General features: G+C 41.7%; 1 protein-coding gene across 1 annotated transcript in view; it reads right to left on the bottom strand.

The window, feature by feature from the left end:
* Window positions 1-15,000, bottom strand: part of LOC139753909 (uncharacterized) — a 227,261-nt gene that overhangs the window by 20,730 nt on the left and 191,531 nt on the right. Inside the window, 6 exon segments of the mRNA XM_071670867.1 lie at window positions 5,549-5,786; window positions 9,486-9,505; window positions 12,150-12,295; window positions 12,297-12,404; window positions 14,106-14,292; window positions 14,788-14,916. Coding sequence (XP_071526968.1) covers window positions 5,549-5,786; window positions 9,486-9,505; window positions 12,150-12,295; window positions 12,297-12,404; window positions 14,106-14,292; window positions 14,788-14,916 — 828 coding nt within the window.

The following is a 15,000-nucleotide window of genomic DNA, read 5'->3' as shown; positions in this document are numbered from 1 at the left end:
GATTTTGTGTGATCGGGGCCTGAACATGCAGGAGGGTGAAAGGAGGGCAAGGAATAGAGTGAATTGGAGCGATGTGGTATACCGGGGTTGACGTGCTGTCAGTGGATTGAATCAAGGCATGTGAAGCGTCTGGGGTAAACCATGGAAAGCTGTGTAGGTATGTATATTTGCGTGTGTGGACGTATGTATATACATGTGTATGGGGGGGGGTTGGGCCATTTCTTTCGTCTGTTTCCTTGCGCTACCTCGCAAACGCGGTAGACAGCGACAAAGTATGATAAAAAAAATAAATATAATATATATATATATATATATATATATATATATATATATATATATATATATATATATATATATATATATATATATCTATGTATTTATATATATATATATATACCAGACAATTTAGTCGTGGGCGAATGAGGCCCTCCTGTTCTCTTTCTTTCTCATGCAAACTCGTATACACAGTAGAGGATTATCAGGTTCACCGTCTATAGGTGTTGCAGTGAAACTAAACAAGTAATTCTCCCATAAACTGGGTACACCGCTAACCGACATTATTACTTCACTCAAACAGTGTAAATGTTCCACAGCTTGGAAAACATCGTATGTCGCTCCAATAAACAAACCCACCCACCTAGAGTCTCCTAATAGCACTCACAACAATCCTTAGCCTACCTTGTGACGTTTTTTTATATGATCGGGCCTAAGCTAACTCTACTGAGTCAGTAGACGCTCAGCAGTTTTGAAATATGGAGTCCTCCTCCACCACTCACTGCCTTGTCAGCCTCTTACCTAGACTTCATTTACCGAATCTTTGAGAAGCGCATAACATCATCATAAAGATAGCTATCACAGTAGGTGTTAGGAAGTGTATCTCAAATGGCTGGCGGGCTTCCTGACCGAGTGACACGAAAGCATCCGCCTTTGGGGAAGTCACTTTGATGTCACTGCCCTTAACATGTAGGTTTCCTCAGGGCACCACAATGAGTCCCCTCTGCTTTCTCATCCTCTCCAATGATGCCTTGAGGGATACATACCACTGCTCTGGAAGTACGGAGACGACTCCCTCTTCTCGCATCACTGTCAGCAACAACTCTTCTTACTTCGTCAACAACCTTATGGAGCGGACTACGGCCAACGATATCAACTTCAATCACACCAAGTATTAATGAATCACATCAACCTGGATGCAGAGAACGTCCTCTCCCCTGACATCACACTAGGTCCTGACATCCTCCGGGTAGTTAAGGACTTCAAACTTCTTGATATCACTATAGACGAAGGTTTAAACTAAAAGAGCCATGTCAACACTATCATCAAGTCTTCCTCATACCGTTTGTACCTTCTCCGCCGACTGAAGTCAATAGGTATTCAACCAATTGAGCTGAATAATGTATATACCATTTTCAGTCTACCTGATCACCTACGCCTCCCCGGCCTGGTTCTCCTCGCTAACAGCTACACAGAGGGACCAGCTGGAATGAACACATATGGGACTACAGATTCACGCTGGGCCCTTCTTACTCTATTTAACTAGAGGATTTCACCTTGCTGAACCTGTCTGCCCTGTCTGACAAAAGAAAAACAAAACAAAACCGGCAGCTCACAGTGCAATATGGCAATAAACTTGTGACACACGCCTGTCACAAAGACCTCCTCCTCCCCGACCCACCATCCGTCACCACAAATAACTTGTTTCACTCAGAGCTCTCACAGACAGATATAAGGCCATTCTTATATCAGCCACCATGAATGTCATAAACAATCTATGAACAAGTACACAACTATGCAAGTGAACAGCTCAGTTTTCTGCTAGTTGGGTGGTGTGGTATGTCAGCTACTGTATTACTGTAATTATCCATCACTTAAATGTTCAACCAAGTGCAGAATGTAGAAGCCATTCTATTCACTCGGTAAACGTTCATGTATATCTGCCACCCTTTGTATCTAGGTAAGGTTCACACATGTGCATATCCAAAGTGTGGAAATATCCATCCCAACCTGACCTTAAGCTCTTCTATGATTAGTTAACTAGTAACTATCATGACCTCCCAGTTCTGTAACATCTGTAATGCCTCACCTGTTTATTTTCAGCTGAATAGCTTCCTGAATCCAATAAACGTTACCTATTTATTCATTTCATTTACGTGGATACATTGAGCCCTGAGGGCTTTGACCCCACTAGCCCTTTTATGAGCGTAGAAAGTCATCCACGTCCACTGGTCGGGACCATAACCCTTGAAATTTGTTAGTGATGAATGCTTGTCTTGGTAGGACAAGTGAAGAGCAGTTGTTCTGTATCTTTAGCATGTAAGTTACAACTTGGACAAGAGAGGCTGTATGATATGCTGAAGTGGTATTTGTAATGATGAAGAAATGGCCGTTGTCCAGAGCTCAGATGTACCGGTGTGAATCATGTTTTTCTGGAGAGTATAGTTTTGGCTGGATGTATGACTGCTGGAAAGTAATCTAAGATTAACTTCGAAGATAATTGTCTAGAATCTCTGGGATCATTTCCGTGTTATTTTGTCAATAAGGTGTTTACTAAGGTGAATTGATCCGTGAGTTGAAAGGGATGAAGTGTGAGATGGAGGTGAGTATTTTGCATCTGTATGAAGGTTAGTGGGTACTTATGAAGTGATCGATGCTGTTGCACACAACTGGATGACAGTCATGTTGAGTTGGAGGTGTCACGAATTTGTTACATTTTACTGTGCAGTTTTCAGTGTTTGTATTGCTGAGCAGCCGGTGGTTGTTCTGAGTACTTTATTTCGGGTGTTCTGTAGTTTTGGTATGTTTGCTTCTAAAAAAGTGGATGGCCAGATCAGTGAGGCATAGTTTACATTGAAGAGAGTATGGTATTTGAAGTGGATTCTGAAGGATCATTTTTTTTCTATATCAAAACTGATGCTAGTAACTGTTCTACGAACATTTAGTAATAGCATGGATTTTGTGTTGATATTTGCGACGTGGGAGGAATCATGTATATTGTAAATGGTACCTTGTGTGATCGGCGTTTGGTGAATGGTAACTGATTACAATTAAGGATGTTGCTAACCTGATTCGTGTCTGTCGGGAATTATGAGAGTGAATCAGGATTTCTGTGGAAATGTGGTCATTTCAATTTGTGAAATCCAATGTTCTGATTGCATGATGATAGTGCTTCAAGTTCACTTGTGCAGTGTTGGGTTAAAATGTAATCATTTTAGTCATCTACATCTGAAAGGGCGTTCACAGGGTAGTTTCCGGTAAGTAAGAGGAAGGTCATGAGGGAAGAAAAGGAAAGGCGTGGAGAAGAAAACAGGTCACTGGGGGAATCCATTGTAGAATTTGAGTGTTACAAGTGTAGCCTTTGTAGAAGACTTTTGTTTCGAGTCCATACAAGAAGAAATTGGTAAGTCTTTGCTGGAAACACTCGCCTGAAGGAAGGCTATGAAGTTAGCCAACCATTACTCATGAAGGTGGGCGTCAAGTATCGTTGAGGAAGGTTATGCATGGAGACGTTGCGAATATTTTGTTGATGTTTACGGGAAAGTGTGTTGTTGGTTTCAGCCATGTGAGGTTTGTACGTAGTGTGAATGTGTAGTGCTTGGGTCAAAAGCTGTGCTAGTGGGCGAGATCGAAGTGCTCTGGTGGATTTCTTTATGAATTAGCTTTGTTAGGACTCCAAGTATTGATGATAATGGTGATGTATGAGGTGAGTGAAAGGTTAGTCTGGAAAACTGGGGAATTTCAGGATAGATATCATTTTGCCAAATTTCCAGCTGCGAGAGATTTATTGTATATAGCCAAGGGTGGTTGAACACGTCAGAAAGTACCAGTGTGCTTGCTGCTTGGCCGAAGCGTGTTGAGTGGAAGTTAAGGTATGTCTTCAGTACCTGCTTTCGGACACTTCTTTAATGCTTATATAGAGATGAGAGTATCAGTGGGAGTAACATGTAGTATAGTAGTTGTGTCACAATGTGTAGGCTTATCAAGGGGAGTGGTTGGCTTTATGACTGACTTTTGGGTAATGTCTTGCGAATATGCCTACCGCTTGTGACCCAGTTGTATTGGATTGGGAACTGGGATGGTCCACCTTCATCCCCAGAAAAAAACAAATCGAACGTGCACCCACAACCTCTCTCTCTCTCTCTCTCTCTCTCTCTCTCTCTCTCTCTCTCTCTCTCTCTCTCTCTCTCTCTCTCTCTCTCTCTCTCTCTCTCTCTCTCTCTCTCTCTCTCTCCACGAAAATACAGACAACACAGACAAGAATAGAAGGACTCATACCACATGTTCGTCACAAATGACACTACTCAAAATAGAAAGAATAACAAGAGAAAACGACAACACTGTTCAAATCTCATACTCAGAGAGAAATTTCAAAATATTTGCAGTTCCATAATCAACACCAACTTATCCCCCTCCAATACCTGCCCTTCCCGGCAACAGACTTTGATTAACATATCCAATGCTTTTATATGCGATATCAGTGCCCACCATCTTGCCTAGCTCAACACACACACACACACTCCGCCTGCATTTAGTTACACCGCGAGTGAAAAGTCACTTACGATGAGGTTAACAGAGGAACAAATGTAGTACAATCTCTTTGAAAAACTTCTCATTTCAAGAACCAATAAACGCGGTCGTGGTGCTACGTCACAAAAATTGAATCACATCGAACTATTGAAGATTACCATATCATCTTTACCTTTTTACAGTAGTTTCCCCATTACCGATGTAATGAGATTCCTCCCTTGTAAAAAGAAAAAAAGATCTTGTGAGCTTTTGCTGAGTTATGGCGGAGATAACATGCCTGACCCCACGATTGATAAAGAACCTTTCAGTAATGTTATCAGCCTGAACGTTAAAACCTTATCTAAACTTGTACTTTTGCAAGCATATGTATGTCAGCTTCCTTCCAGATAGCAATATGCAGAACTATAACCGGTTATATACAAAAATTATGGAAATAATTTACAACGTCATTTGACGTTGTGTTTATAAGAATAATTTCTTACATCTACGTGAAAAGAAGATAAGATTTTACTGTTCAATCGTCTTAAGATGGTATATGAAGAAGATAAGAGCACGTTGTATTGTCTTAACTCTTATCGCTTGTATTATGCGAAATGCTGTTGTTGCTACCGCAATAAAGAGGAACATAGAGATAAGACGGTTATTGACGGAACACAAGTACTCTGAAGTGACTTCACTTATCTTCTTTATTTTGTAGGACAACTCCAGACTGGCCCTTTCAAAGCTATGCTTGTATGGCCGGAAGTTATAAGGAAAGTGGATTTTTCAACTTTATTACTGAGGTGAAAATTAGTTGCTTAGAAAAAATGAAATCTTTCTTACGTTACAAATTGTTCTTAAGCAGAGCTTTGCTTGATCTTTGAGAATCATAGATATATCCTAAGAACGTGTACTTTGAACTCTCAGTCATATCGTTTATTACTTCAACGGTTCATTATATTCAGTACTCAAACAATATTGTTTTAATTTCCTATCGTGGTTGATGAGGGAAATACCAATGGCAATGAAAACGTCTTATAGTCACCTGTCGACGGCATGAACGAGCTGCTCCAGTGTCTCTGGTCGTGATGGGTACTTAGGCAGCGTGAGGGCCGCGGTCAGGTTGCTGCGGTAGACCGTGCCAATGATAAAAGAGAAAACCATCCACACAAGGAACAGCAGACGGTTGGAACTGACATCAGGGACTCGCAGCTGCAGGTTCTGACCCACCAGTATTCCCGACACCTCCAGCAACACTGCCCCCGTTGACAACCTGCCGCCACCTGTATTGTTCTTGTCTCCTCCGATAATGAACTGGGAGAGGATAATGTACGTTACTGAGGGCAATTTGACGCTTTCCTCACGTGTTGTGGAAGGCGACTAAAGGGGACGGGAGCGGGGTGGGGGGGGGGGCTAGAAACGCTCCCCTCTTGTATCCTAACTTTTTAAGAGGGGAAACAGAACAAGGAGTCACGCGGGGAGTGCTCATCCTCCTCGAAGGCTCAGACTGGGGTGCCTAAATGTGTGTGGATGTAACCAAGATAAGAAAAAAGGAGAGATAGGTAGTATGCTTGTGGAAGGGAACCTAGATGTTTTGGCTCTGAGTGAAACGAAGCTCAAGGGTAAAAGGGAAGAGTGGTTTGGGAATGTCTTGGGAGTTAAGTCAGGGGTTAGTGAGAGGACAAGAGCAATCAAGGGAAGGACTGGCAGTACTCCTGACAGAGGAGTTGTGGGAGTATGTGATAGAGTGTAAGAAAGTAAACTCTAGATTGATATGGGTAAAACTGAAAGTTGATGGAGAGAGATGGGTGATTATTGGTGCATATGCACCTGGGCATGAGAAGAAATATCACGAGAGGTAAGTATTTTGGGAGCAGTTGAGTGAGTGTGTTAGTAGTTTTGATGCACGAGACCGGGTTATAGTGATGGGTGATTTAAATGCAAAGGTGAGTAATGTGGCAGTTGAGGGAATAATTGGTGTACATTGGGTGTTCAGTGTTGTAAATGGAAATGATGAAGAACTTGTAGATTTATGTGTTGAAAAAGGACTGGTGATTAGGAATATCTATTTTAAAAAGCGAGATATACATAAGTATACGTATGTAAGTAGGAGAGATGGCCAGAGAGCATTACTGGATTACGTGTTAATTGATAGGCGTGCGAAAGAGAGACTTTTCGATGTTAATGTGCTGAGACGTGCAACTGGAGGGATGTCTGATCATTATCTTGTGGAGGCGAAGGTGAAGATTTGTAGAGTTTTTCAGAAAAGAAGAGAGAATGTTGGGGTGAAGAGAGTGGTGAGAGTGAGTGAGCTTGGGAAGGAGACTTGTGTGAGGAAGTACCAGGAGAGACTGAGTACAGAATGGAAAAAGGTGAGAACAAAGGACGTAAGGGGAGTGGTGGAGGAATGGGATTTATTTAGGGATGCAGTGATGGCTTGTGCAAAAGATGCTAGTGGCATGAGAAGCGTGGGATGTGGGCAGATTAGAAAGGGTAGTGAGTGGTGAGATGAAGAAGTAAGATTATTAGTGAAAGAGAAGAGAGGGGCATTTAGACGGTGTTTGCAGGGTAATAATGCAAACGACTGGAAGATGTATAAAAGAAAGAAGCAGGAGGTCAAGAGAAAATGTGCAAGAGGTGAAAAAGAGAGGAAATGAGAGTTGGGGTGAGAGAGTATCAATGAATTTTAGGGAGTATAAAAAGATGTTTTGGAAGGAAGTAAATAAAATGCGCAAGACAAGGGAAAAACAGGGAACATTAGTGAAGGGGGCTAATTGGGAGGTGATAAAAAGTAGTGGTGATGTGAGAAGGAGATGAAGTGAATATTTTGAATATTTGTTAAACGTGTTTGATGATAGAGTGGCAGATATAGGGTGTTTTGCTCGAGGTGGTGTGCAAAGTGAGAGGGTGAGGGAGAATGATTTGGTAAACAGAGAAGAGGTAGTAAAAGCTTTGGGGAAGAAAAAATCCGGCAAGGCAGCGGGTTTGGATGGTATTGCAGTGGAATTTATTAAAAAAGGGAGTGATTCTATTCTTGACTGGTTGGTAAGGTTATTTTATATATGTATGACTCATGGTGAGGTGCCTGAGGATTGGCGGAATGCTTGCATAGTGCCATTCTATAAAGGCAAAGGGGAAAAATTTGTGCTCAAATTGTAGAGGTATAATTTTTGAGGATTCCTGGGAAATTATATGAGAGGGTATTGACTGAGAGGGTGAAGGTATGTACAGAGCATCAGATTGGGGAAGAGCAGCGTGGTTTCAGAAGTGGTAGAAGATGTGTTGATCAGGTGTTTGCTTTGAAGAATGTATGTGAGAAATACTTAGAAAAGCAAATGGATTTGTAAGTAGCATTTATGGATCTGGAGAAGGCATATGATACAGTTGATAGAGATGCTCTGTTGAAGGTATTAAGAATATATGGTGTGGGAGGCAAGTTGTCTGAACACTCCATGTATACCAATTATTCCCTCAACTGCCACATTACTCACCTTTGCATTCAAATCACCTATCACTATAACCCGGTGTTGTGCATCAAAACCACTCATTCAGCTGCTCCCAAAACACTTGCCTCTCATGATCTTTCTCCTCATACCCAAGGTGCATATGCACCAATAATCACCCATCTCTTTCAGTTTTACCCAAATCAATCTAGAATTTACTTTCTTACACTCTGTCACATACTCCCACAACTCCTGATTCAGGAGTAGTGCTACTACAAGCATATATATATTTATTTATCTATATCTATTTATTTATTTTGCTTTGTCGCTGTCTCCCGCGTTTGCGAGGTAGCGCAAGGAAAGAGACGAAAGAAATGGCCCAACCCATCCCCATACACATGTATATACATACACGTCCACACACGCAAATATACATACCTTTACATCTCAATGTACACATATATATATACACATAGACACATGCATATATACCCATGCACACAATTCACACTGTCTGCCTTTATTCATTCCCATCGCCACCTCGCCACACATGGAATACCATCCCCCTCCCCCCTCATGTGTGCGAGGTAGCGCTAGGAAAAGACAACAAAGGCCCCATTCGTTCACACTCAGTCTCTAGCTGTCATGTAATAATGCACCGAAACCACAGCTCCCTTTCCACATCCAGGCCCCACACAACTTTCCATGGTTTACCCCAGACGCTTCACATGCCCTGATTCAATCCACTGACAGCACGTCAACCCCGGTATACCACATCGATCCAATTCACTCTATTTCTTGCCCGCCTTTCACCCTCCTGCATGTTCAGGCCCCGATCACTCAAAATCTTTTTCACACCATCTTTCCACCTCCAATTTGGTCTCCCACTTCTCCTCGTTCCCTCCACCTCCGCCACATATATCCTCTTGGTCAATCTTTCCTCACTCATTCTCTCCATGTGCCCAAACCATTTCAAAACACCTTCTGCTCTCTCAACCACGTTCTTTTTATTTCCACACATCTCTCTTACCCTTACATTACTTACTCGATCAAACCACCTCACACCACACATTGTCCTCAAACATATCATTTTCAGCACATCCACCCTCCTGCGCACAACTCTATCCATAGCCCACGCCTCGCAACCATACAACATTGTTGGAACCACTATTCCTTCAAACCTACCCATTTTTGCTTTCCGAGATAATGTTCTCGACTTCCAAACATTCTTCAAGGCTCCCAGGATTATCGCCCCCTCCCCCACCCTATGATTCACTTCCGCTTCCATGGTTCCATCCGCTGCCAGATCCACTCCCAGATATCTAAAACACTTTACTTCCTCCAGTTTTTCTCTATTCAAACTTACCTCCCAGTTGACTTGACCCTCAACCCTACCGTACCTAATAACCTTTCTCTTATTCACATTTACTCTTAACTTTCTTCTTTCACACACTTTACCAAACTCAGTTACCAGCTTCTGCAGCTTCCTAAAGTTTAATGATACTCTCACCCAAACTCTCATTTGCCATCTTGTTCAACCCTTGTACCTTCCTCTTGACCTTATGCTGCTTTCTCTTATACATCTCCCAATCATTTGCATTCCATCTTTTAAGTACTGCCTAGACACCCCTCTTTACTCTTTCACTAGCAGGTGTACTTCTTTATCCCACCACTCACTACCTTTTTTCTTTCATTCCGCTCACCTCCCATCTTTCACATGCCAGCCACATGCATCTGTTGCGCATGTCATCACTGCTTCCCTAAATACCTCCCATATATATATATATATATATATATATATATATATATATATATATATATATATATATATATATATATATATATATATATATATATATATATATATATATGTGGCATGAGAAGAGTGGGAGGTGGGCTGTTTAGAAAGGGAAGTGAGTGGTGGGATGAAGAAGTAAGAGTATTAGTGAAAGAGAAGAGAGAGGCATTTGGACGATTTTTGCAGGGAAAAAATGCAATTGAGTGGGAGAAGTATAAAAGAAAGAGACAGGAGGTCAAGAGAAAGGTGCAAGAGGTGAAAAAAAGGGCAAATGAGAGTTGGGGTGAGAGAGTATCAGTAAATTTTAGGGAGAATAAAAAGATGTTCTGGAAGGAGGTAAATAAGGTGCGTAAGACAAGGGAGCAAATGGGAACTTCAGTGAAGAGCGTAAATGGGGAGGTGATAACAAGTAGTGGTGATGTGAGAAGGAGATGGAATGAGTATTTTGAAGGTTTGTTGAATGTGTCTGATGACAGAGTGGCAGATATAGGGTGTTTGGGTCGAGGTGGTGTGCAAAGTGAGAGGGTTAGGGAAAATGATTTGGTAAACAGAGAAGAGGTAGTAAAAGCTTTGCGGAAGATGAAAGCCGGCAAGGCAGCAGGTTTGGATGGTATTGCAGTGGAATTTATTAAAAAAGGGGGTGACTGTATTGTTGACTGGTTGGTAAGGTTATTTAATGTATGTATGACTCATGGTGAGGTGCCTGAGGATTGGCGGAATGCGTGCATAGTGCCATTGTACAAAGGCAAAGGGGATAAGAGTGAGTGCTCAAATTACAGAGGTATAAGTTTGTTGAGTATTCCTGGTAAATTATATGGGAGGGTATTGATTGAGAGGGTGAAGGCAGGTACAGAGCATCAGATTGGGGAAGAGCAGTGTGGTTTCAGAAGTGGTAGAGGATGTGTGGATCAGGTGTTTGCTTTGAAGAATGTATGTGAGAAATACTTAGAAAAGCAAATGGATTTGTATGTAGCATTTATGGATCTGGAGAAGGCATATGATAGAGTTGATAGAGATGCTCTGTGGAAGGTATTAAGAATATATGGTGTGGGAGGCAAGTTGTTAGAAGCAGTGAAAAGTTTTTATCGAGGATGTAAGAGAGGAAAGTGATTGGTTCTCAGTGAATGTAGGTTTGCGGCAGGGGTGTGTGATGTCTCCATGGTTGTTTAATTTGTTTATGGATGGGGTTGTTAGGGAGGTAAATGCAAGAGTCTTGGAAAGAGGGGCAAGTATGAAGTCTGTTGGGGATGAGAGAGCTTGGGAAGTGAGTCAGTTGTTGTTCGCTGATGATACAGCGCTGGTGGCGGATTCATGTGAGAAACTGCAGAAGCTGGTGACGGAGTTTGGTAAAGTGTGTGGAAGAAGAAAGTTAAGAGTAAATGTGAATAAGAGCAAGGTTATTAGGTACAGTAGGGTTGAGGGTCAAGTCAATTGGGAGGTGAGTTTGAATGGAGAAAAACTGGAGGAAGTGAAGTGTTTTAGATATCTGGGAGTGGATCTGTCAGCGGATGGAACCATGGAAGCGGAAGTGGATCATAGGGTGGGGGAGGGGGCGAAAATTTTGGGAGCCTTGAAAAATGTGTGGAAGTCGAGAACATTATCTCGGAAAGCAAAAATGGGTATGTTTGAAGGAATAGTGGTTCCAACAATGTTGTATGGTTGCGAGGCGTGGGCTATGGATAGAGTTGTGCGCAGGAGGATGGATGTGCTGGAAATGAGATGTTTGAGGACAATGTGTGGTGTGAGGTGGTTTGATCGAGTAAGTAACGTAAGGGTAAGAGAGATGTGTGGAAATAAAAAGAGCGTGGTTGAGAGAGCAGAAGAGGGTGTTTTGAAATGGTTTGGGCACATGGAGAGAATGAGTGAGGAAAGATTGACCAAGAGGATATATGTGTCGGAGGTGGAGGGAACGAGGAGAAGAGGGAGACCAAATTGGAGGTGGAAAGATGGAGTGAAAAGGATTTTGTGTGATCGGGGCCTGAACATGCAGGAGGGTGAAAGGAGGGCAAGGAATAGAGTGAATTGGAGCGATGTGGTATACAGGGGTTGACGTGCTGTCAGTGGATTGAATCAAGGCATGTGAAGCGTCTGGGGTAAACCATGGAAAGCTGTGTAGGTATGTATATTTGCGTGTGTGGACGTATGTATATACATGTGTATGGGGGGGGGGGTGGTTGGGCCATTTCTTTCGTCTGTTTCCTTGCGCTACCTCGCAAACGCGGGAGACAGCGACAAAGTATAATAAATAAATAAAATAAATATATATATATATATATATATATATATATATCATAAGACAGATGCCATTGAATCTTCATATCTTGCTTAAGAAACGGCTACCACTCAAGTAACATATATCCTCCTTCAGTTTCAAATTGTTTGATACAAAACGTATCACAGTAAACATCAAAGTTTATCTCACCACAGAAAAGAGTGTCAGCTTGAGGAGCAGTACCGCCAACACTGCTGCCCACACCTGGCTGGCCAGAGGGTAGTAGAGGCTCTGCCAGCGTGGCTTAAGGCCAGGTTTGGACATGGAAAATGATGCTTTTGTTGAACTCATAGAGGTGCGTAAAGTCATACTGCTTCCAACGCTCGGGGAGGGCTACGTGGTACACTGGTGTCATGAAGGCCACCCTTTCCTCCACTCTCGTCACTGCCTATGGGGAAAGCACATGATCATGTTTCACCACATTGTCTTCTTCCTGTGGAACGATCAGTCGTCATTATATGCAAGTGGTGAAATATATGAGAAGAATACTCGTAGAAAGAGGTATTCCCAGAATGACAGACGGAAGATAGTCTTTATCTTGGTATATTGATCCTTTAAGCAGGCAACAATCGAAAGGAGAGGTGTGGCAAATCATATTTCACCCATATGTATCCAGGCGAGCTAGTGGATATTCAGCCTGTATCACCTACGTTCTCTTTTCTATTTTTCAGTTTTATGAACTTTATGGTTCGAGATCTGTTAAGTATAGCTGACTATCTCCAGTGTGAGGGGCGAAAATCTGTGGCTGTCGCTAACAACACAGCGACTCAGAGCAAGTAGATAAAAGTTTTGGCATATCTTAAGAGACGACCTGCTTCAAACCTTCCAGCTTATCATAGAATGAAAGTTGTATCCCCTTGTCTTATCATGACTTCCTACTTTCTTAGAAGACTTCAGTGGCTGATGCAAGCAATGAATCTAACACAAACAAACACATGAGTAAGGCATCTTACTTCAAACTCAGGAAACAAATTTTTTTTGGATGACTTTCAGGAAAAATCCTTTCCGCTGTATGTGCTGAGATCAGAAAAATCGTTAAATTGTGAAGGAAGTAAAGATAGTTATGCAGAAAACACTGCAAATATTTTTCACTGGTGGTCGGTCACTTGTGTTATCGCCTATGGTTACGAGACATAACAGAAATCAGAACAAATTTCGTATCCCCTTTGTTCTGAAGAATCAGCTTCGCTCCTAATGTATTTTTAGGGCAAATTTTATATTCTACTGGCTTGAAGGATGTACCATTTGTCGCTTAAGAATAGTTTACGAGGTATTCAGTTCGAAATGACAAGTTACTCTTATTAAGACGAAGAATCTCTTATTTCACGATGAATACAACTTCCACCAGAGCTCAAGTAAAGGCTTGGCAGATTGTGCAATGAAATGTGCTCAGATCATCAACCACCGGCAGCCTATCTCACCTTACGAAGGATCCTTTGCCTGACACAGCCTTATGGTCTGTCCTTCTCTCATGACAAGACAAATTCAGGGTATTTACTGAAAATACGTTTCTTTAACTATTTTATTGATTTGTTCAAGTAACGAGAAAGTGATTAATACATGTGGAATATCTACAGTACATTTTATCGATACATCGCTAAAAAGATGGAGAAAGTACAACTGAAGTATATACCGATAGGATTCAACATTTTAAATGGAGCGTCATCTGTTTCTACAGCTGCTTAGATCTGTTTCACTACGCGTCCTGCACCTCCTTACTCTAACGAGCAGAATCTATTGTCAGCATTATCATCAGGACTAAACTGATCTTATGTCAATATCTGATTCTTTGTCTGAATCAAATTTTCTATTATAATCGAGTACCTCTTACACATAAGTTTGCCTCACATCTTCCTGAAACTGCAGGTATTGACCTTCAGGTAGACCTGTTTCACAGTTTGTGTTCCGAATGACACGGAACGCAAGGGAAAATAACGTAAAATCCAATATGGAGATATTGTTTTCTCAACTAATGCTGAGACAGAATATTCAGATATATCTCACATGGCGATATCAATCATCCGTGAAAGAATACCACATCAAAGGTACTTGTTAGAAGAATTAAGGTTGCAAAATCTAAGTTAGTTACCTCAGCCCAGGAAGTAGTAGGGACAACGTTAACGGTAAAAGTGAGAGTTTCAGATATGGTCTTGAGGGTGAGGTAGTCACTGCCTATATACTTCTTCACGACGGGGCCGTCAGGTGCCTTGCTCTCCACTTCATCCCAGAACGGTGGCCACGGCAGGGCAGTCACGTTCACCGTGGCTCCATAGAAGCTGTGTAGTTCAGGAGATCATTCTAACACTGACTGAGCAAAACCTTACCATGAAACTCAAATCAATGGTTGTAAACACTGAGTGAACCATGGCAAGATGAAAATGACCTGCTTGATCCACCTGATGCACAACGCCTAATGTATATAGTACCATTTGGCAATCATGTAACAGTTGTTAATTGTGTTTATGAACGATAATGAAAGGGGATAGGTTAGAGTCTCTCGATAGCTTTTCTGGCAACATTACAGCACATGAAATGCAGAGTGCATAGTCAATGTCCAAAGTTTCTTTTTAATTTCAAAACGATTTTTTTTCTAGCTAAGGTTAAACAGTCCATATACCTCATCATGGGAGAGACATATTAACAAGCTCTGGTCGATGATTAAGATGCCAATTAACAAATGAAATCATGCGATTCAGATCTGTTTGCTAATCTTGATTCAGACATTCTGGGTGACGCATTCGAAATAGAACAAGAAAACGTAGCACACATACTTGGAGAACTTGTCTAAAAAGAGTGGGATGCTAGTGAGATGAACGATGCCACGATTTAGTGACCAGATGGCGACCTTCACCACCTGAGCTCCGTCTGGGCTGTATGGCAGGTAGATGTATAGTCTGTACCTTCAGGGAGGAGACAATCCCTTCGTTAACTCGTAATTACACAATATTCTGGGAAATTATAACAAAAGTACCAGAAATTAGTTA

The sequence above is a fragment of the Panulirus ornatus genome, chromosome 16 (assembly GCF_036320965.1).
Source record: "Panulirus ornatus isolate Po-2019 chromosome 16, ASM3632096v1, whole genome shotgun sequence".
Classification (NCBI taxonomy): Eukaryota; Metazoa; Arthropoda; class Malacostraca; order Decapoda; family Palinuridae; genus Panulirus; species Panulirus ornatus.
The sequence above is the reverse complement of the archived record's forward strand: the minus strand, read 5'-3'. Positions and strand labels throughout refer to the sequence as shown.